This window comes from Rhea pennata, chromosome 4, assembly GCF_028389875.1.
Source record: "Rhea pennata isolate bPtePen1 chromosome 4, bPtePen1.pri, whole genome shotgun sequence".
Taxonomy (NCBI): Eukaryota; Metazoa; Chordata; class Aves; order Rheiformes; family Rheidae; genus Rhea; species Rhea pennata.
In genome coordinates, this window is record NC_084666.1 from 47,975,801 (window position 1) to 47,998,006 (window position 22,206).

Consider the following 22,206-nt stretch of genomic DNA (forward strand, 5'->3'; position numbering starts at 1 on the left):
GATGAATAGACCCTCATTGTATCATTCCCCTGAAGACGAGGAGCAGTCTGTGATTCACGACTGCATCCTGGCTGATATTTGATAATAATTTTAACAGATAAATGTAGGAAGGCAGAATGATGAAGTGCCTATCCGCGCTCTACGACTATCAAAGGCATGCACATAGCCAGCTGTGTTCTGCCTTTTTTTTTTTTTTTTCTATAATTGCTAATGGAGAATTTTAAGTTATTAATCGAGCGTTGAATAAACCAATATCTTCCTGTGTTTCGTAATGATTCTTATTTGTTCAGTTATTCCAAAATCATTGGATTTTATAATTGAGGTATTCAAATTTTAGCATGATTGCAACACACACAGTGTAAAAAAATCAGATATTTGGTAATCTCTTTGAAATACTTATTCTAGTATTTTTCTGAAAGTGGAAAGTCAGGAAGACGAGGAATACCACTGCCTTTTCTTTGATGTTGAAAAAAGGCACAGAAATTCAATGAAGATAGATGCAAAGACATTCTCCATTTGTATAGGATTATTTTCAGTCACAATTTATAATTTGTACAAATTGTGTTTGAGAGCAAGGTTATGCAAAATATTGTGACTTCTTTTTAACTGTATTTGTTGGAAAGCTTGATTTGCCTTAAATAATACTCATTGCTAGCTTGAGACCTCAAAAACTAAGAATATAGATATCAAGTATTTATAACATTGTGATCTGTGAATTAGTCATGGCTATTCATTTGTCAGTGTTGACAGGTACACTTTTTATTAGCTCCCAGACCAGAAATGGGAATATATGTGCATTTTCATTTATTGTTTTGATACTAGTTATGTTAATAAACAAAATTAGTGTTCTATAATTTGAGCATACCAGTTTTCAGGCTATGAACCTATCATGATTATTCTATGCGTTAGACATTTACATTTTATTTATTTCGCTCTACCTGAAATTGGTTCTTTTCTACAGTCTCTGGGCTAAAATATTGTTTTACAATGGCATTCATTCATGATCATCTAACAAGATAGTAACTGGCACTTATATATGACCGTATTAAAAAGATCTACGTATATTTGGAGCATACAATGGAAAATAATGAATTTGTTATAACCCTTTCTAGATGTAATTTTTTAAAAGTATGCCTTCGATATAGCAATTATTGCACATCATAACATGTAGTTTTTAATTAAATGTAAAAACACAACTACATAAAACAGAAATCCAATCTGATTTGCTTGAAAATAGATTGCTATTTCACTCTCCTGGAATGGTTTATTTAAAAACAGTAAATGGAAAAGAAATGCATTTTCTTGTGTTGTTCTAAGCCTCAGGGGCTAAATGTAATGAATATTTTAAGAGATTATTTTAATTAAATTCCTGCACATCTAAACAGAGTAATATTTTATTATCACATACATAACCATGTAACTGAGGTATTCATTAAAGTTAACACTTTCTGGACCAGGAATTCATGGTATGATTTACTGACCTTGTGCAAAAAGGCACAAATTAGGAAGAAAAATGAAGGGGGACAGACTTTGATTAATATAGGTAATGCTATACCATATTTATAATAGCCTTTTCCCTATTCTGGTTTATAAATGCAGTCACTGAGAAAGGTGCCCTGCTGAGGCTGAAATGAGGCTGAAATCGGAGCACATGCCACTAGAGTGTGGGGAAACTGATCACACTGTCAGCAATTCATTTCAAAATGATGTATTTAGTGCTCATTTCACCTTCCAAGAAAAAAGGGAAAGGAGTTCCTTAGACTGGAAGGTGATATTGTTATTTTCAAGGACATACCTAAGTAAAAGATTGCAGAAAGGGGGGAGGTTTTAAAAAAAAAAAAAAAAAAAAAAAAGGAAGGCAGAGCAAACAAGGAGAGCTTTATGCAGAAATTCAGTGCTGCCATGCTGTTTGATAATTGCTAACATATGTGGCTCCTCTGTTTCATTGTAGTCGTCCTCGTGAGTTCTGGCGCCTTGACTACTGGGAAGATGACTTGCGGCGCCGGCGACGATTTGTGCGTAACCCCCTTGGATCGACACATCCTGAAGCGACACTAAAAGCAGCTGGAGAACATGGTCAGTGTAAAAACTGCTTCTTGCCAATAGCAGCAGGTTATAGTACCTGGTAGTGAGGACTAGACCTTCCTTGCTGCAAAACACTGTAGAATTGTCCCAAATGCCAAAGGCTTGTCATTGTATTTCAAAAATCTTCAACAGAAAGATAAACTGACAGTTATTTATTATAAGCAATGTTGGTATCTGTTAAGCCTCTTCATTATGTCTTAGCTGACCTGGCACATTGTGCATATTTTGCATACAATTGCACATACAGTGCTCACTGTGGATGCAATTTTTCCACTAGCCGCTAAACACACTATTTTTTTTTTGCGGTAAAATACCTATTTATGCTTTAGGAACTTCAGAAGAAAATATTTCTTGTTCAGAAATCCACACCAGTTTCCTTCAAATAGTCTTAGCTAAATATCTGTCTGTCTTTACATTAAAACTAAAATAGCACTTCTAAAGCTAAGCCGGTACTTACGCCTCTGCATATATTTAAGTCCTCAATTTTAACTATGGGAATTTGGTATGAAAAAATAGTAACAAATACCAAAACACAACAAGCAGTAAGTGGTAATGGAAATTTCTACCTGGTGTTTTAAAAATTGAGATGGCACTTTAAACCATGTTTTTGTTTTTTTTTTTTTTTTTCATTTTATTATCAGGGATTACTCAACTCTGTATTTCTATGTCTATTGTAGAGGAACATAGTTATAAAACTAATACAATAACCAGTTTGAGAACTCAAAGATAAACAAAAAGGAATAAAAAAACCACGGCTAGCAAACTTTGGTTTTAAGTCTAGAATATTTTGTCTTTGCAATCTAATTAAGATACATTGATAAGGTAGACAAATCATTCTTATATTTAAAAATAATTTGCTTATGATTAAAGCTAAGTTAACCCTTCACCTTGAAGGTACATGTCATGGGATAGAATCATTTAAATTTGAGTAATTTGTTCTTTTTTAGTCTATGAATTACAGGGCATATAAATATATATCTAGTGTGTGTATGTGTGTACAAACATCCATATGCATGCACACACATTATATGTGGCAGCATGCGATTTAATTTAAAATTATTAAGATTATTGTATGAGTGTGGAATATCACTGTTGTAGAGTAAGTTTTCATCAGGCATCTTAACCTCTTGCACTCACCCTTTAAGGGGCATTTCTGGAAGAAAATGTCTACAATATGTCAGCTCATATAATGCCAAATGTGACATCAGTCCTTTAAAATAAATGACCATACAGAGCATAGTCAATAAAGTGATCTAAAAGCAATAATGTTCCTGGAACCATACATCTTTGACTATAGAAAGAGGAACAAGATGTAGAATTAATTAACCCACTTTTTGCTTTGAGGCTTGTTAATATTACGTGTTGTTTCTATGCCATGGACTTTAAGGACAGAAAGGGTCTTTCTGTTTAATAACCTTTAGATTAAAAAGAGCTCTTCCCCCTTTACAATTATGTGTAGTTTAAATAGATTTTGTCACAGTTTTATGCACTTTTCTGATATTCTCAATGGAATATTTTTTATTTAATTTTAATGTTTATCAAAAATTCAAAAAAATCTTTGTTTTTCACTGAAAACTATTTACAGCTCCTATTTATATTTGTGTAACTAATTGTTATTTCATAAGTAAGCACACATTAGTACCATTATTCATCTTTTATATTAATGCAATATTTTCACTAATTCATGATACATTTGAAGGGCTATCACTCATACTCAATTTGCAATTGACAGGAATAGAATTTTTGTCTGTTCAAAAATCAGAGTGAATAAAAGTAACTGATAATATGTAGCTTCTAGTTAACTATGGTAATTTAAGTAGGGCTAATTGTTTTCTGTCAGCCTTTTCTTCGTTCAGCATTTGACATCCTTAATAAGTTTCTATTATATTTAATAACAGATTTTTTTAATTCTGAATTTAATTGCATAATATTGCCATTCTGTTTCTTTTTGCAGCAAATATTCTAGTTTTACTGTAAGTCATTTTCATCTGTATGATTTCTAGAAATGTAAATAATTACCATCTGCCTGAGTGTATATCGCTATGTCTACTGATGAGATTGTCTTGTTTCAAGACTTTTCCACTGGTGAGGTATAAAATAAGTGAACCAGATAAAAATTGCAGTCCAACCAGAAACTAAGCATAAAACAAAAAGTGGGGTTTTTTTAAGCAAAAAACAAAAGTTTTTTTTTGTTTTGTTTTGTTTAAGAACAAGTTACAGAAGCAGAATGGTCAGCTTGGATCACCGCTTGATCTATTTCTTTCTCAACTGTGTTTATAAATGCTTTTTACAATTTGAGATCAGAAAATCCAGTCCTTGCAGATTTTGAGATCCAGCCTTTCAGGCCCTGTTTTCACAGTGTGGCTATCCTTACAGTTCTAAGTAGATTTGCCCTTCTGTTTTATGATTTCTTATCAATAATCTATCATTAGTCATTCTGTTTCAATTTATTATACATGTCAAAAGCAAATGTATTTTTGAAATAATGGATAAGAGGTTCCCTACTGCCTATTTAAGCTTTTCTCAAAACAAAACAGAACAAAACCAAAACCTGAAATTGGGCATGTGGGATTTTGCCAAAAGAGAGACAGGGGAAAATAGTGCAAAAATAATGGAAAAGAACGATTGCAGTAAACATACTTAAAAATACAAATTTCAGACTTTTCACTATTTAGATACATATTATCAACCCTTGGTATCTTTCAGATAAAATCCCTGCCCCGGAGAGCTCGCAGGCCAGAGAAGATCACTATTTGAAAATGTGAATAAGATCCAGAAACAATCAGAAGTCTAGATATTGTTGAGTAAAACCTATAGAGAACAACAGCAGCAAAATCAGCTCTGTTGCAGCCTAGTTATGTGTTTTAGTAGGAAGAACCAATCTTTTCCAGGGATTGATTTGATTTGAAGGAGAGCCTCTGGTGCAGAGGTGGCAGAATAAATACCTGAAGACTAATGTTCTCTGTTCAGACAATCAATACCAGCCCCATGACTATACTTCTGGCTACCTTCTAGTTAAAAACAAATTTTTTAATTCTGACAATTTAATTGCCATTCCCAAGTTCACATTAACTTGCTTGGGAAAAAAGGGCTTTAGGTAATTTTTCAGAGAGGAAAAAAAAACCCCTCCAAAACAGCTATTTATAAAAGTCAGTCTACTTGTGTATTATGGGGGAAGGAAAGAGAGGTGAAGGTGGATGGGTAGACAAAGTTTGGCATGAAAAGAGTTAACTCTTTTCTGCATTTTCCCCTCTTCCTCAACCCCCCATTGCTTAGAAATTAAGCCAAAATATTTAGAAATTATATATGTGTGGAAGTCAAAGTTCTTTTCCTGGAAACTAAAATCAGGTAAAAGGGAGTGCTTCAGATTCAGATTGACTGCCAGGTACAATATTTTGTGAAAGACTCTTCAGGTGCAAGAAAATACTTCTAGCTAGCTTTTTAACAAGTGGGTTGTTGTTGGTTTTTACTGACATGTTAAGAACTTGGGGGAAGGGGGGCATTAAAATAGTCTGTAGTATTTCAGTCAAGACAACAGGCTGACTTAGTTCAGAACATTGTAACCCAAACTGACTAGAAACTGATCATGTACAATATTGAATTTGACTTGTCAGTTTTCATTGCCTTAATTCAAGGGATAAAAAAGAAGTTGTAAAAATAAGATAAAAAATAGCTGATGTGAAAGTGCTCATTTTTTCCCAGTGCTGTTGTCTTAAAGAAATGGGCAGACTAGAAGGTGGACCAAAAAAAAAATTTTAAAGCAACTTTTCCCTGAATTGCTTTTTCCACTATATTTACCAAAAATTAAGAAATCCTTAATAGTAAGTCATCTTCTAATCTTCTATGTGGTGCTTTCTGATACTATTTTTCAAATGGCTATTAAAAAATTTCTCTCTAGTTAAAAGTAAAGCTGTAGAAAATTTAAAATAGTTTTTCATTCTATGAAAGCTTTAAGCTAAGCAGTATAAGCTAAACTACTATTTTTACACCCACTGTTCCAAAGACTTAGCTGAAATAAATAAGGCTCTATGCAGATGCAGAGATCTGTTTGCAAAAAAACTCCTTGAAGAGGGGAAAATGGGTCTTACAGAGCCACTGGGGAAGAATTGTGTGGAATTCCAGTAATGAAATTACTATGCTAGATAAATACTCTGCCAGTACTCTGTTATGTACCGTGCAATACACAGGCCGTGCTTTCAGGTCTTGATTTTGAAAAGATGTATGTGAATATATGCTTAGATCTGCAGGATTGGAGCCAAAAGCTCCAGTCACACCAAGACTAGCCAGACCTGGCAAAAAGCAGTCTGAGTTTGGGACCTGAAATACAAAATCAGATGTCCTGCACCTAAGCACGTATGTGGGAACCAAATGTAAGTCACATGACAGTCATGCTCGGTCAGATGCATTTCTCTCTAATCTGCAAATACTGAGAGCGACCCAGAAGATTATCTGTCTATACAAGTGTATAAGATAGATGAATCTGTGTGGAATATATTCCGTTTCCATACAAACACATACCTACGTGTGAACTTGTATGTGTTGGATGTAGGTGTAGTGTGTAATTCAACTCAAGACAGAAAAAAAAAAAAAAAACAGGTGGTGGTTCTGAGTATGAAGTCTTACTGCCTTCCAGAGCTAGTGTTTACAGATACAGATACGTATTCTTGCTCTGCATCTTCATATGTGTGTGCATATAAAATGTTTATGCATACCAGCATGCTGAGATACGTGGATAGCTAACATCATATACAAAGAGATGATAGAAATTGAAAATTTCCATAAAAATCCACTAAAATAATTACTAGTCTAAAATCCTGTATTTTTTTTTTAAAAAGAAAAAGATACATTACATCCCAGGTAATTTATATTTTTTTAAATCGTTATAATTAGCTTGAGAAAGAAAAAAAATCTGAAGAAGTAAAAATGATGAGACAGGAGAGGTAAATTTCTCCTGTCCAATCACCCTTGGCTTGGAAGGTGCCATGTTGATTTTATTTTTTCTTACTGAGAAAAAAAAGATTGAGACACATACTACTATCTTGGAGAAAAAGACTTTTATGCCAAATATAAAAATATTAAACTTTAATCTTGTCTTTCACTTAAATATGAGAATAGGTAGCTGTCTAGTTTAAAATGGCATCTTTAGTACAATGCAAATAACTCCAGTAAAGGAAGCAGAAATGGCAGATAGGTATGGTGCAGATAGGGTTTGTGAAATACAATTTGCCAGTATTAAAAAAATATTTTTTTTATCTTTTATTTATTCTTGGAATGGTTTTGTTCTATTTTACTTTCCTTTTCTTCTTCAACAGAGTGCTGCTAGGCCACTGAGTAACAGTGCATGTGGTGTATATTAGTATACTGTTGGTAATTTTACTGCTGCTAACTTAAAATCCTCAAGGGGGAGTTAATTACAGGAAAACCTTTCTAAATATCAGCTGCATATTTTCCATGACAAGAAGGTTTTCAACTCAGGTTGAACAATTCCAGAATCTGAGTTTTCATTATTTACACGAACTGGTGCATTTTAGAAGAAAGTAAAATCTGAGTTTGTACAATGCGGTTAGTTTATCAATCTTTTTTTCTTTTCTCTTTTTTTTTAGGCTTGCTTACAAGTGGCAGTTACTGGTTAGGGGGAAATGATCATGCATAAATTACATTTTGTGTGGCAAGTTAAACTTTCTTTTTTTAGCTGAAGGCCTAAAATGAAACAGGGTGCTTTCAGGGTCTCACTTTTTTTTTTCTTTTTTTTCCCCCCCTTAATTGAAAAGTTTATTATTTGCAATTTATGCGCATATATTTACTTAAACAATTGAAACTTTATATATTGCCTCTGGGGAATTGCTTTCTTCTGTAAATGTTTGCAGATTAACATTTTTCTTAAGTAAGCCAGTGGAACTTCAAATCATGTATGGCAGCAATCAAACCCAGTAATGAGCAGTGCGTTGATGTTAGTTGGTCTTGATGTGTGTGGTGGATGTTTTGCAAACACGGCAGTTTCATGTGCGTGCTCGGTCTCTTTTTAAGAAATAATATTTTTATTTTAAACTTAAAAAAAAAACAAAAAAACCCAAGCACCTCTGCTGCCTTTTACCTTTTAGCAAAGCATTTGTTAACTTCTGCGTGTAGTGAGCAGTCGCCGCCTTTCTGCTGCCGCTTCGAGCCTGTAATTTAAATAAAATCCCTGGAGCCGGCGGCGCAGAGGTGACATTACGGACGTTTCCGCGGGCCGCGCTCTCGCCGGCGGGGCCGGGGCGCTGCGCGGGGCGCTGCGCGGGCCGCCGCTGCTGGCGCCGCGCGGAGCAGGTGCGCGCTGCCGGGACGCGCTCCCGCGGCCCGCTGCGCCTCTCCCCTCCGCTGCCGCGCTCCGTGCTGCGCGGGCAGCCGCAGGGATCCCGGCCATGCCCGAGGCGGCCGCTGACCGGCGCGGAGCCGCCCGCGGGGAGCGCCCCCCTTCCCCGCCCGAGCCCTGCTGCGGGAGCCGGCTCGACGGCAGCAGCTCCCGCTGGCAAGCCGCGGCGGCGAGAGCGTCCCTCGCACCTCTCCCCCTCTGTCGTAGGCTTGAAATGGAGCTAAACGCTGCAGTGAGCTCCAGATAATTCCGAGCAGGCTTAATAGGATTAAAACTAGTTGTGTCCTAACACTAGAGGATTAACACAGGTGCTTCCCCTAGTGAGTCCTGAACAAGGTTTTCTTCCTCAACTTTCATTTTAAAGGCTATTATCCTGCGTGGTAACTGTTGCCTCTGGGACCTAACAGACAGCAGTGCTTTTCTTTTTCATTTCAGCTCCAGATGAAGATGTACTTGCTAAAGGAAAGCAGTCCATCAAGAGTCAAGTTTTAGGAAATCAGAACTCAGAAAGTGAGATTCTCTTGGAAGGTGACGATGATACCCTGTCATCCATTGAGGATAAAGATTTGGACAACTTCACGGGTAACTCCAGCTGTCTAGTTTCTCCTCAGCTTCTTTACTGGTTAAATTCTGATCTCCCCTTTTCTACAGTGAATAATGGTTCGAGGACACACACTGACAAATTGTTCCTTCCCATAAATGAGTTACTGAAAGATCATTTTTCTGTGCCCCTCAAATGCTGGAGATTTTACTGGAGGAGAGTTGTGAGCTTTCTTTCTCTGGCTTTTATAACCTTCTTGCTTCTGCAGTAGATTTCTGTCAGCGTTCGGAGAAACCTTCCTTAGGAACAGTAGCTCTCTCTTGAAAAGAGCTTGCTTTCTCTAGTTTTGATTTTGTTTCACTCCTCAAAGCACTAGGACTAGTGGGCACTTAGGTAAGTTTTCTGTAATTAAAGGCTTTGGAGAGCTTTTTTTTTTTTTTTTTGAGTTTCTAAAAATTGTGTATATTAGTTATTTCTTGGGTTCAGAAGATCTCTACATGCACTAGGTTTAACTCCTTTAAACCTCCTGTTATTCCCCCATTCGAGTGCCTTTCCCACAGGCCATAGCCATGTTTGACTTCACTTCTTTTTCCTGACAAAAAAGTACTACTTCAGTTCCTTGAACTTGATTGATTCTAGTAGGTCACATGCAACCGTCTTTGCTGATACTGCAGTCCAAGTGGAATGAACCCATCTCTATACAGTTCGAAATACAAGCAGTAACCCCTCACTGCAGGGACTGGGAGTTCTGATGCATCTTCGCTGTTACTTGGGGAACATGAGTTTTCAGGAAAATGTGAACTTCTCCATGCTTTTCAACTTTCTCATCTGGTTTCCATGCCCCTTTATTGTAGAGAAAGATTTCATTTCTTGGATAATTCTAGTTCCTTGAGAATTAGTAGTATAATTGTCAATTACGATAATTTAGTGAAATTACTGGAAGTGTTATTTATTGGCAGTTTGCTTATCCCTTGCCCAAGCTGCATTCAACTCTTTTTTTTTTTTTAAGCAAAGTTAAAATTACAACATATATTAAAAAAAAAGTAGGAAGAGTGAAGTAAAGCAAAATAATTGGAGAATAATGCAATGGCATTTTTGTGTATGTGAGCCTTTTTTTTTTTCTTTCCCTTTCTGCCATGAGCTTCCTTCTCAACAGACTTCTCCCGGTTTCCTTCTCTTTTATTATACATTCATTGCTTCTAGTAATACATTCATACTGTAATAGAGGGGAAAGGGGAGTTTAATTATATAATCTTGACAATGGCAATAGGATTAAGAAGTAATCCTCACTAATAAAGTGGTGTGGGTTAGAAATGAAGTGGAAATTGTCAGGGGTCTTCTACAGGACCTGGACTGCCCCAGCTTCTGCAGCTGTCTGCCTGCCTTGTAATTGAATGTCTGAGAGTGATTGAAAAAATGTTATTTCTCCTCTGGATTACATGCTAATGTACAGAGGGCAAAGGGAGACAGCGAAAGAACACATAGCTGCTTATTTCATCCATTTGTGGGGGGTGAGCTTTGGGAAATCATGGCAGTTCTGCAGCTATCTCATGCCCATCTGCAAACACAATGTATTTGTACGTTGGGAATAGAGGGCAAAGCTGCTCTGATCTCAGCAGAGCATCTCTTCTTTTGTCCTAGTGGCACACATTGAGATTGATGTGAGATTAAGGACCATCACACTCCTAACAATCGATGGAAATGACAATTCATCTGAATTTTTTGTCAGTTATTCTCACATTGATTACCTGAACGTGTGTACCTCATTTATAGATGCTTTATTAAAACAAAATTGTCTATGTCACTTTCATATCTTCCACAGTTTTACAGAAGTCAGAGAATACTGCAACCGAGTAACTTCATTTCCTTGCCTCTTAATCAGCTGGATGACAAACCTAACCTCCTTTCTTTCTATATGTGTTAGTTTATATAATAGTTCCTGTATTGTCAGATCTGTGCCGAACCTATTGTTTTCAGTAGTAGTCTGATTTGTCCCTGTGATAAGCCCTGTGGAGATGTGATTATTCCAATAAAAATTCATTCAGTTGGAAACCAACCCTCCAGCTGTTTACTCCCACAGTCCCTGAGCTACACTAACGCTATATGGAAACCTTGAACAATATTTAACAGGGAATCAAAAGCATCTTTAAAACATTTTACTTTAGACTCTACTACATTGTGTAACCTTAACAATAGATTTCTAGCATCCATGAGGGAACACTTTACAGTTAGAAAACTTTGAGCCTTGACTGCTGTGTTCATCTTTGCAGAAAGCTATTGAAACTCTCCAGTTCCTAAAAAAAAAAAAAAACACATTTGACAATAAGATTTCAAGTGTTCATGTGTGCACTCTCTATATTGCTTATAAAAGGAGGTATGCAACTACTGAAGTTTCTCGAAACCAAAATGCAGCTGAGTAAAAAATTATATCCTGCTATGCTAAAGCCATCTCTGGCACGTAAAATAAATGCATCAGTTTGCAATTGTAGCTGCTTCAACGTTCAACAGCAGAGAGACACTGTAAATCTATTACATATGTTTTTCTTTTCTGGGATAAAAGCTTTTTTTTTAAAAAAAGCTAAGCTCTTCAGTTTGTTTATGTATTTTCATATATTCAGCTTGAAAAGCTAGTAATTTGCACTTATTGTCTTTTCTGTTTTGAATATTGTTGGTGGTTTTGCCCTTTGGCAGGTCCAGTTAACCTAAGTGCACCAGCTCAGCTTGTGGCACCCTCAGTTGTAGTGAAAGGCACTCTTTCCATCACTTCCTCTGAGGTCTACTTTGAGGTAGATGAAGAAGATCCCAGTTTTAAGAAAATCGACCCAAAGGTAAGAGATCATTGACCCTGAGCTCTGAGAGATGATGACAAATTACTTACGACCTTTAATTCTTCATTCTGCTTCCTCTACCTCTATTGGTCTGCTACATTTCCCCTTTAATAAGTTTGTGACCGACTGTACACATTACTGAACTTCACTTAAGTAACACCTTCTTTGCTTCTCCCTTTTCTCCCCTTCCCACAATTCGACCCTGCTTGAATGTTAATTAGCTTGCTGCGAATAAAGCTCCAGGGAGGCATCTTAAATAAAGACATCTTGGATCACAGGCCTATGTGAATACTAGAAAGTTCAACAAGGCTGTTAGCCCCAATGCTTTGTTTTACTTTCCTTTTTTAATATAATGCCAATATAACATAGTGCTTAACTTCCTACACTCTTGAGCGTACAGTGCTTCCGTATCTTATTATTCTATAAGAGATTTTATAGGGCCCGTTATTATTTATCGTACCTAAGCAGAAAACATAATTGCCCTCTTAAAATGCGCTTCTGAACCAACTTGTTAATTTCCGCAAACTTTATTTGCTCTGAATACTTGATTACTTGTGTTTTGCTTAAAATGGGAACCCTTTCAGTAAAAATCCAGTTTCAAAGGCATTACATTGTAAAATTCACTCAATAAGGTGCCACTTGAACATTTTTATAGTGTTACAGCAGCATTTCGAAAGTATGGCAGCTTGCTGGTAAATATTCTTGTATTCAATTTTAAGCATAATGAAGGCTCTTGAATTTTTATATAACTGTTTATTAATAAATAGGATAATTTTTTTGAAGGAAAAAATTCGAAGTAGTGGTGCTATGCAGAATTAGGTCTTTGCTTTTCTGTAGAGGATATCTTGTTTGTTAAGCGTCAGTTCAGTTCTTTGTTCCTATTGAATAAATTGGTCTTGTCTGTATTAAAAATGGCATTATCAAATACTATCAAGGAGTAAATTTATTTTGAAAGAGAATACTGAATACTATTAAATTCTTACAGCTAGAACTTAATATGAGCAATTAACTAGAACTGTGATTTTATGTGGTACCATAAATGAAATTTAACTTTTCTGTTGATCCTAAAATGTTTTTGAAATGGTTTAAAGTACGAAAAAGCTTTTAAAATTGTGATATGCTTACCTTTTTGGTAGCTTTTTTTAATGATGGTGAAAAGGATAGAAGTATTCAATATAAAGACATTTTGATAATGTTACTGGGTTGCATCATTAATCTAAAATGCTTTGTTAGGTATTGTATTAGTGTGAACAAAGTCTTACAGCTCTGCTTTTCGTATGCTTTTTTTGTTCCATGTTTAGCACACAGGACATGGAAATACAGTTAAGAATTCACCATTCCTATTACCTGTTTGATGGGGCAGTGACATACATTCACTTTGTTTTCTTTTCTCTTTCTCCTGCATTCGGTAGTGGTTATTTTCGTAAGTGTGAGCAGGCATTCTGGTCTGACTGTAGCTTTAGTTCGGTACCTGAGAGATGCTGCTTAGGTTCCTATAAAAGCTGCATGAATTTACATGACTATAGAAGGGATCTCTTACTTTCTAGTTGTGATGCTACTTCGGTCGGGCCTTAATTTTTTGTTTTGTTTTTCGAAGCTCCTCCGTTAAGTCTTGTGTGTGTGTGTATAAAAAAGGGAGGGGGGGCACTACAAACCAGACCTGCCTGCTTTTGCGTTAGGCGCGGCCGCGTTGCAGGGCCGCTTCCCTGCGAGCCCCGGCGCCCGCGCCCCGCCCGCGCGGCGGCACCTGGGCAGCAGCGGGGCCCTCGGGAGCCCTCGGCCCCTCGCGAGGGCGGCGGCTCGCTGAACTAATGAGTCTTCACGTGCCGGAGGAATGAACGTTACTTGTGTATTTGTCTAAACTACCGGAGCGAAAACCCTGCGGCACGTTCCCGAAGGACAGCCTGCCGCGGAGATCCTATCGGGGCCGATAAGGTCAGCGTTGACTGCGGCCGCGCGCGCGGGGCGCTGCGCTGCGCCGCGCCCGGCGCCGCGGCCGCTCTCGGCAGGTGAGGCGGGCTCGGCGCGGCAGCGCTCGCTGCTGCTGCCCCCGCCGCCGCGGGAAGCAGCTCCCCAAACACGGCCCCGAGCGAAGCGGGCGGGGTGTAAAACCGCGCTCGCCCAAGATCGGCCGAGAGCGAACATGCACGGCTCCTTGGGCGCGCAGGGAGCAAAGACGCGTTTACACGGGCATTTTGCACAGTCGATGTCTGGTTCCCGGCAGGCAGGATTGCCTTCTGAGTGATCGCAGTTTGCTTTAAGTTCAGTTAAGGGCTCTATTTTGAGCTTTTAATTTCGTTTTAACTTAAAGACAAAAGCAACCCAAATGCGAGTGGCTATTTCTTTCCGGATCCGTCCACAAAGAAACGGAAGTAGTCCGTTAGAGCAAGAAGTTGCATTTTACCTCCCTCTGCAAGGGCACGAAAACTCACTCGAAATGCTCCAAACCGACCTGGAAATATTTGGGGTGGCTAGAGCAGATAATGAGGATGCTTTGAAAACTCAGAACTGTGTTCCAGAAAAATACTGCAACTATTTTAAAGTCGTCCTTACAAAACTTAAAAATCGCTGCAGCATAAAATGCAACGAATCGACTAACATTTGACGTTTTACGGGAAAGGGGCTTGGGCGAGGAGCGGGGCTGGAGATGTCTGGTTGCGGAGTGTTAATGCAGAATCGGCTGCTTTGCCCTGGAATTCGCTTATGTGCTCGTCCGGGTACGCCGCTACGCTACGGTGCTGTTTTATGCTGTACTTAAAATCCAGGAAAAACAAATGTCTGTTTAAAAAAAATATCGACCAGTTGCTCCAAAGCGTATTAATTATTCAGAGTAGATCTATACTTCCTCCGTGTCAAAGTCAAATGGATAGCTCGTACGCTCTGGCAAGCGAAAGCAAAGAGCGATGTATTTTTAAAAGAAAATGCCAGGCGTTTGAGATTTACCAGAAATCTACAAGGGAACATAAGCGTGGTGAACATACGCTAGAAATGCTGTGCTCCTCTAATTCGGTCTAATTTCTGGCCGGTTGCTGTGAGATGGTGCCTATACTCTCAAGATTTAGAGGGGAAGTTTAAAGTCATGTAAAGTCACGGAAATATAACGGATGTTGTCACATGCTCAACTACACAGTATATAAGTATTTTTTTTCTTAGCTGTACCGTTTTAATAGAGATTAGAGGAAACTTTAGAAAACGTCAGTGAATATGCCCAGCTAAACTATTGGCTAGGCATCGTGTTTAAACTATCTTTAATTTTCGTGTTTCTATTTTTTTTTTCTTTTTCCTGAGGTTCAGAAAGAATCTAGAAGTCCGAATTTAAGACCCATTCACAAAAAAGTCAATGTAAAGTTAAAGTAATATTTTTATTACTATTTGCAACAAGTCAGTTGTGGGGCACATAATCTGACCTTGGCACTGAAATACATTTAACATCAGTAAAACTTTTTTAAAGGGAAATTTGTACATATAGTTAAATAATTTTTCACTTGGTGACAACATTCAGGCAAACAAGAAAGAATAAGAAAAGGACTATACATTTATTCGAAAATGTACCTTTGGGGTTTCGTTTTGGTGTTGCAAAAGTCCGATCGCTTCTTTTTGTGACTTTTTAAAAATTCACCGCGGAGGAAGCGAGGAGAGGCTCTTCCCGTCGCCCGAGCGCGGCACTGCGAGTTTATGCTGGGGAACCGCCTGCGCGCGTCTGAGGGCCGAGCTGCAGGTGGGTGGGGGCGCGGCGCGGCGCGGGTCTTTCGCCGCCTCTCGCCGTCGTCGTTCGCGTTAAATAAAAAGTTTTTAGTCGCCGTCGATGTTCCCGGAGGGTTAGTTTTGTGCGCGGGGCTGTTAGCCCTATAGCTTGTCGAGGCTTTTGGGATTGGTGAGGATTTCTCTGGCCAGCCTCCAGGTCTGTTTGGCAGCGCTTTCCAGGGCCGAGTGGGGTTTGCCCTGAAAGAGGTCGAGGTTGGGCAGGAAGTAGTGGGGGCAGCGGCGGCACTGCAGGCAGGAGATGAGCTGCAGCAGGATGCCGTTCAGCCGGTCGCCCAGGCACGCCTCGTCCCAGTCGGTCTCCCGCGGGTGCTTCTCGCACTCGTACAGCAGCAGCGTCTTCATGTGGTAGTTGTTGAGCGGCTGCCCCGGCAGCTCCAGGTGCCGGTCGCGCAGGGTCTTCAGCACCGAGAGGCACTTGTTCCGGCAGCCGCCCATGAGCAGCCGGTTCTCGGCCTCGCCGAACTGCAGCACCCAGGCGTCGCTCTCGGCCGAGCTCTGCTTGCCCGTCAGCGAGTAGCACTCCTTGGAGAGCAGGTTGAAGCCCTCCGCCTTCACCTCCGCCACCCGGTTGGGGCCGGGCCAGGGGATGTGGGGCATGGGCCACTGCGCAGCGCTGCGCGGCCAGATCCCGGTGCACTTGAAGGCGGGCGTGATCTGCACCACGTAGCGCTCGCGGATGCGGAGCTTCACCTCGCTGGTGTCCGCTATCATCTTCACCACGTCGCGGTAGCTGCACTTGTCCACGGCCTGGGCCACCAGCGTCTGGAAGCGGGAGCGGATCTTGCGGGCGGACAGGTAGCCCGAGGCGGTGATGAACTCCACCCAGAGGGACATGCTGCGCTTGCGGCCGTCGCTCAGCTTGAGCACGGCGCAGCCCGGCAGGGAGCCGTCGTCCACGAAGTTGAAGACGCCCATCTGGTTGAGGTAGAGCACCACCTCAAACTCCGTGGGCGAGATCACCTCCAGCCCCTCGTAGCGGGCGTCGATCTCGCTGAGGGAGCTGATGAAGCGCGGCTCCTGCACCTCCACCTCCTTCAGCACGTCCGACACGACCTTGCACACCTCGCGGATGGTCTTGGCGATGGCCGCCTTGCGGGCCTGGCAGCGCTCCGTGTAGTATTTGTTGAGCTGGTAGACCAGCTTGGCCTGCGCGGCGATCATGTTGGGGCACAGGTCCGGGCTGTACACCGGGCTCTCGCAGTACGTTGAGGGATCCAATGCTTTAGCGGTGGCTGCAGCTTTGCGGAGGGCACCAGCCGAGTCGCAGACCCCCCACCCCCTCCGGGCCGAAGACGACAGCAACGCCCAAGTGCGAGCAATTCAGAAAACGGGGCGCAGGGCGGCGGGGCGCAGCGCGGCCGGCTCGCGGGGCGCTGCGCGCTGGCGCCGCGGGCAGTCCCGGCCGCCTCCCGGAGCGCCAAGTTTCGGGTGGCGGCGGGGACGGGGAGCTACGTGCTGCCTCGGCGCTGAAGCGCCCACCCCCCCACGCAGCTACAAAAACGTTTCAGCAGTTCATTAAAAAAGAAAAAAAAGAAAGAAAAAAAGCCCAGCAAACTTCCCCAGGACTCGCAGAAGGTCCCCGCAGAAAAGCCGATCCGCGGCGAAGTTTAAAACCGCACACAGTGCCAGAGGAGGAGAAGAATGCAAGAAATGCCCAGAGCGGACGAGTGAACTCTCTGTCTGTCTGCCTCTCTCTCTCTCAGTCCGTGGCACCACCAGAGATGTGCATGAGTTTGGCTGCTGCTCGCTCAGACTGTCAGGGGGTGTTGTTGATTTCCCTTTTCCTGCTGGAGGCGTTGTCTGAACCCGGTTCTGTGGCTTTCTCTATCTTTAGGCGCAGACTTGTGCACTTGGTCTGTGATCTTTCATTCCTGTCCTGCAGCTCTATATAGATTGTTTTGATTTTTTGTTTGTTTTTGTTTTTTCTTTGCACAGAATGTGTTTTATCCCGAGCAGGAGGAGGGCGTTGCTGCCGTGCCCGGGGTCTCTTCTCCTCCCCCTCCCCACCCCTGCCAGTGCGCGCCGAGGCTCCCACTGTCCGCGCCTCTCCTCCTCCTCCTCCTCCTCCTCCTCCGTGCGTTTGCGCCTCTCCGGCTCTGCCGCCGGCTCGTTCAGTTTATGAATGGCCGCGGCGCGCGGGCGGGGCGGGGCCGCGCGCCCGGCAATCGCGGCGCAGCTGTCAGCGGCGCGGCCAATCGCGGCGGCGGCGGCGGCGCGCGCGCGCGCTCCCACGTTCACATTCACAGACTCGCTGCGTCCCCCGCGCCGCCTGGGCGCCCCGCGGCCGGGCTTGCAGCCGCGCAGGTCTGCGGGCGTCCCGCAGCCTCCGGCGGGGAAAGGCTGCAGCTTTGCCGCCGCCGGGTGAGGGGCGGCGAGCGGAGCCCGCTTCTGCCTCCGCTTGTTGCGAGGAGAGCTCGCACTCGTGCTGGCGGGCGAGAGGAAGGGGGAGAGGCGTGCTGGTACTTCACCGCAAACATAAATCTTCTTTCACTAATGCCGGGCTGCAGCAGTGAAAGTGAGACCGTCACTGGAACAGAATAGTACACCTTGTTTTACTGCCCTCAATGAGTGCCGTAGTCACATTAATTTAGATAAATCTTGTGCCATAAAGTTCTGTTCATCCTCCTAAAGCGCAGGATTGAGTTATTCGAAAAGGAAACTATATTTTATGCAAGTTTGTAGTAAGAAGAATATTGAATGATTTGAACATAAAACTGTACCTATGTTTTAATGTCAGTTCAAAAACACCAGCTAACTGGCACCGATATAGCCCCTGGGAAAGCAGCTACCGCGTAACAAGAAGAAGCGTTCCTCCTGCCTAAACTTCTGCTGTCCGTTACGAGATCGTGCGTAGGGACCCACGGTCCCCGCGGGAGCGCGTTTCCGCAGCGGCTCCCCGGGCCGGGCCGGGGCCGCGGAGCGGCGGGCGGGCGCGCTGCGCGGGGGCGGCTCTCGCAGCATGGCTCGCCGCGGCGGGAGCCCGGCCGCCGGGGCCGGGCCGTCACGCGCGCCGCGCTCCTCCTTGCGCAGCCTTGGTTTGAGCGGCAGCTCTGAGCGGCTGTGCTCGGCTTCCCGTTGTGCCCTGCTCCTGTCGCCGCAGCTGGCTTATTTTAATAAAGAAAATATCGGCGTCTGTTTGCGGTGTGCATTTAAATTAGAAACATGTCTGTGCGCCGACCACTCTGCGCTGTAAGAAGTAAGTACGGCCGTGCCCGGAGCTGGGGCTGGCTGCCGCTCCTTCTCCCCGAGGGGACGATCGCTGGGGCAGGCTGTGCCCGGGCCCCTCTGCCCCCGCCCGTGTTGGCTCGGCGGCCGCGGGGCCGCCGGCGGGGAGACGAGCCCGGAGGAGGCTCCGCGGGGCGGGCGCAGGCGGCGGCGAGGCAGGCACTGGCGCTGGGACTCTCGGAGGGCGCCCGGGGCGGAAGGTGAGCGCGGTCCTGCCCGCTGCCGGCGCCGCTCGCGGAGCGGGCCGGGGCTTTAGCCGGCTCGGGCGGCCGCTGCGAGGCCGAGCCGGGGGCCTGAGGATCCCGATGCGGCTCTTGCTCTGCCGCCTCCCGGCAAGGGGAAAAGCCCGGGCAAGAGCTCCGTGTCGCTGGGCCCTCGGAAGGGGTCTAGGTCGCGGCCGGTCCTGGTTCCTTCCCGCAGCCTGTGCGTCCTCCTGGAGCCGCTCTTGCCGCCTCCCCCCTCTGCGGCCCGGCGCGGGGCTCCCTGCAAGCCGCTTTGCGCCTTCGACCGCCTCCGGGAGCCGCCGGTGCCCGGGCGCTGCCCGTGTGCGGGGCGCGGAGCAGCCGCCCCGGCGACGGGGGAGACGCGCTTTCGCATCTTAGCGGTAAAAACAGAAGGAGCCGACGAATTCCCCCCCGTTAAAGTGACTGATGGTAAAGCATTGCTAGTGTTCAGATTTAAAACAGTTCATTACCAATTTTTCTGTCTGAGGTTGAAGCTCTAGTAAATAATAAATCAGCTGAACAAAAGCTGACTTTAATTTATTGCTCGAACGCTAATTAGAAACATCATTTGAGCAATAAACTTAAACACTTCCAGCAAATAATGCACGCGAAGCCCGTCCCTGTGTCTGGGCGCTTGTGGCCGCCCTGCATTAAGACCAGCTTCATCTCTGGCGGAATTTGCTCTTGCCGGGATGAATAATTGAAGGGGGAACAGCATCCGAGGAGGCTATAATTGAAGAGCCCTTGTCACCTCTGCTTTTATGTATGTTAGTACAGAAGTCCATCAGCAGCTCCGTGATGGTGTATAAAACGCCGTGGCAGCCCCTGCAGCAGCGGGGGATACTGTATTCTGTTAGAAAGACCGTATGTGCGTGTGTCTCGGAGAGAGAAACTCTCAAGGCTAAAAGGCACTTGAAGTCTTCAGAGCGATTGATCTGTATTCTCTCGTTATAATCCGTCTCATCATACTTGAGTTAATGAGGCAGGGGCGGGGGTGATCTGATGGTCCTTGACAAATTCATTAGGGAGGCTGCGGGACATTTTATTTGACTGTTAAACATCGTGTTTGTTTGGTTTAAGCAGTGCCAACATCAGCATGCTGCTGCCTGGAGCAATAGTGTTTTGCTAGCGAGGGCTTCTGTGAAAAGATATCGGAAAGGGGACTCTGCGCCAAGAGTGTTTGCTCTTTCCTTAGCTCCTCCTGCCCTCCCCCCCCCCCCCCCCCCCCCGGTACCAGAGGGAGCTCGTCCTCGTGTAAATCCAGACGTGTAAATAGTACGTGCACTCTAAGGAAGGCAAAGTACTAGCAAACGGCTGATACTAAATGAGCAAAGACCTTTTCTCTTTCTCTTTCTTTTTTTCTAGAATATTAGGTTGAGAATACTGTACTTTTTCCTTAAAGTGTTTTTACAAAACAGAGAGAAACCTGGAGAGCAAGTCACAGTTCTAGCAGGATGGGACCAGCCACACAAGTTTCTTACTGGATTGTGATGTAACCAACTTGTTTTTGCTTGGCTAACTAGTTTACTAAAATAGCATAGTCTGCTTATTTCAGAGCCTATTTATTTTAAGCAATATATTAAAAAAATTATGTACCATGCTACTGATACAGCGTTATTTTTTTTTTAAGTGAAGAAATTGATTTGAGACTATTAAAAGGCTCCTGACAAATCTACCCTTCTTTTTCTCCTGCCTCTCCACATTTCCTGGTGAATGTAGTAGCAGGTGCTCGCAAACAGGATAGTAAGTATTTTTATGAATAGTCTGTGAAATACCTATATGCACACATACGCTCTTTTTGAGGCACCTTCCTAGAGGAGAACCAGCTAGCGTACCGTTATTTCGTAGTACTTGGTTTCCCTTCTATCCTTGCATTTAAAGGAGACATTTTTTTTGGAAAACAGAAAAATGAAGCTGCTTGTGGAACCTAATGTCGTAATATTTTTTCCTAGAGATCAGTCTTCAAGCATTCTCAGCTTTAAGTGCTTTGTAGAGCTCTGCTTCCATTTATAGAAGAACAGTATGGGAAAAGAACTAGTGCCCTTTGCCTGTCATTTTCATACATTCCTGCACTGCTGATGGAGCTTGAACTGCTGCAGGGAATGTATGGTTTTGAAAAGAAGTGATTCAGTAATGCGTGTTGTGTTTCTCGACAGCAAAACTAGGTTAATATTACAGTAAATGCTGCTGTGGGTTTGACAGTTAAAATTCTGTTTGCATGCAATACTATGTATACAGTGTGTACCTTTTCTTTAAAGTCACGGCGTGGCTTTACTATCTGCCAATCTATTGCAGGGATGCATCTGTGATGTTAGCTGATCGTGCAAGCTGAGGGGGAAAAGGTGTTCCCATTTCTACAGATACCATTAACATATCTCAACAGTTAAAAGTACTGCAGAAATCTTGTGTTTTTTTCTCCAAAGATTGAACACTGTGCTAATTAAATAATTCATGCGTGATTCTGAGTCTCCCCTGGTTTCCTTTCTGGAGTAGGAAAGGGGAGGGTTCCAGCTTTGGCTTATTTGGCTTTTCCTGTTCAGTCTTAAAACATAAGTGTGCTCATATTCTGGTGTTTGATCAAGAACAAACCGAAGCTAAAGGTTTTCTCTAATGGCTTCAATCTCTTATTACAGGTAGCTTCTCTTTTCTCGTGATGAGCAATGGTAACTTCTTTTGACTGTAAGGTTGTTTGGGCTACTAAATACTATTTTGTAAGTTTAACTTCAGTAAGTTTAACTACAGAGAATCAGGCAAATGTACTATAAAAGAGCATTTCTAATGCTTATGGATTTTTTTGTTCTTGTTACAACTTCCGATGGACCTTTTATTTTGTTTGGCTGTGATTGTGGTGGGTACATGCTTTTTTATCAGCTAGAATTAACCAGATGTGTTACCTGGTCTCCATTTACAAAAACTGATTAATTACACTAACAGTACCACTTTTTAAAGTGGTATGAGAGCATGTATCATGCAAGGATTTTGTCAACTTGACCTCCATTTGAATGCAGTCACACTTATTTAAGAAAAATGTGAGGGGAGTGATAAAGGCAATCTAGCATATGGTTCTTAAAAACGCTGTTGAGGCTTAAATGAGCCCATATTTTTAAAATGTGAAAATTATGAGGATATTCTGAGGAAAGTCAAGGTCATAGAATCAAAAACTGTTTCACTTTATAGACATTTGGC

At 42.9% G+C, this 22,206-nt stretch overlaps 2 protein-coding genes across 3 annotated transcripts in view; one reads left to right on the forward strand and one right to left on the reverse strand.

Annotated features, from left to right (window-relative positions):
- LRBA (LPS responsive beige-like anchor protein) overlaps positions 1 to 22,206 on the forward strand; it is a 402,463-nt gene that overhangs the window by 209,790 nt on the left and 170,467 nt on the right. For both annotated transcript variants that reach the window (XM_062573872.1, XM_062573871.1), the window contains 3 exons: positions 1,952 to 2,076; positions 8,873 to 9,019; positions 11,670 to 11,806. In XM_062573872.1, coding sequence (XP_062429856.1) covers positions 1,952 to 2,076; positions 8,873 to 9,019; positions 11,670 to 11,806 — 409 coding nt within the window. The remainder of the gene's footprint in view (positions 1 to 1,951; positions 2,077 to 8,872; positions 9,020 to 11,669; positions 11,807 to 22,206) is intronic.
- On the reverse strand, positions 15,226 to 16,732 carry MAB21L2 (mab-21 like 2). The gene has a single exon (XM_062574757.1). It carries the CDS (start codon positions 16,730 to 16,732, stop codon positions 15,653 to 15,655), a length of 1,080 nt encoding a protein of 359 aa, XP_062430741.1. The 3' UTR covers positions 15,226 to 15,652.

Coding starts and splice junctions, on each gene's coding strand:
- MAB21L2 (XM_062574757.1), bottom strand. CDS start 16,732: ATGATCGCCGCGCAGGCCAAGCTGGTCTACCAGCTCAACAAATACTAC.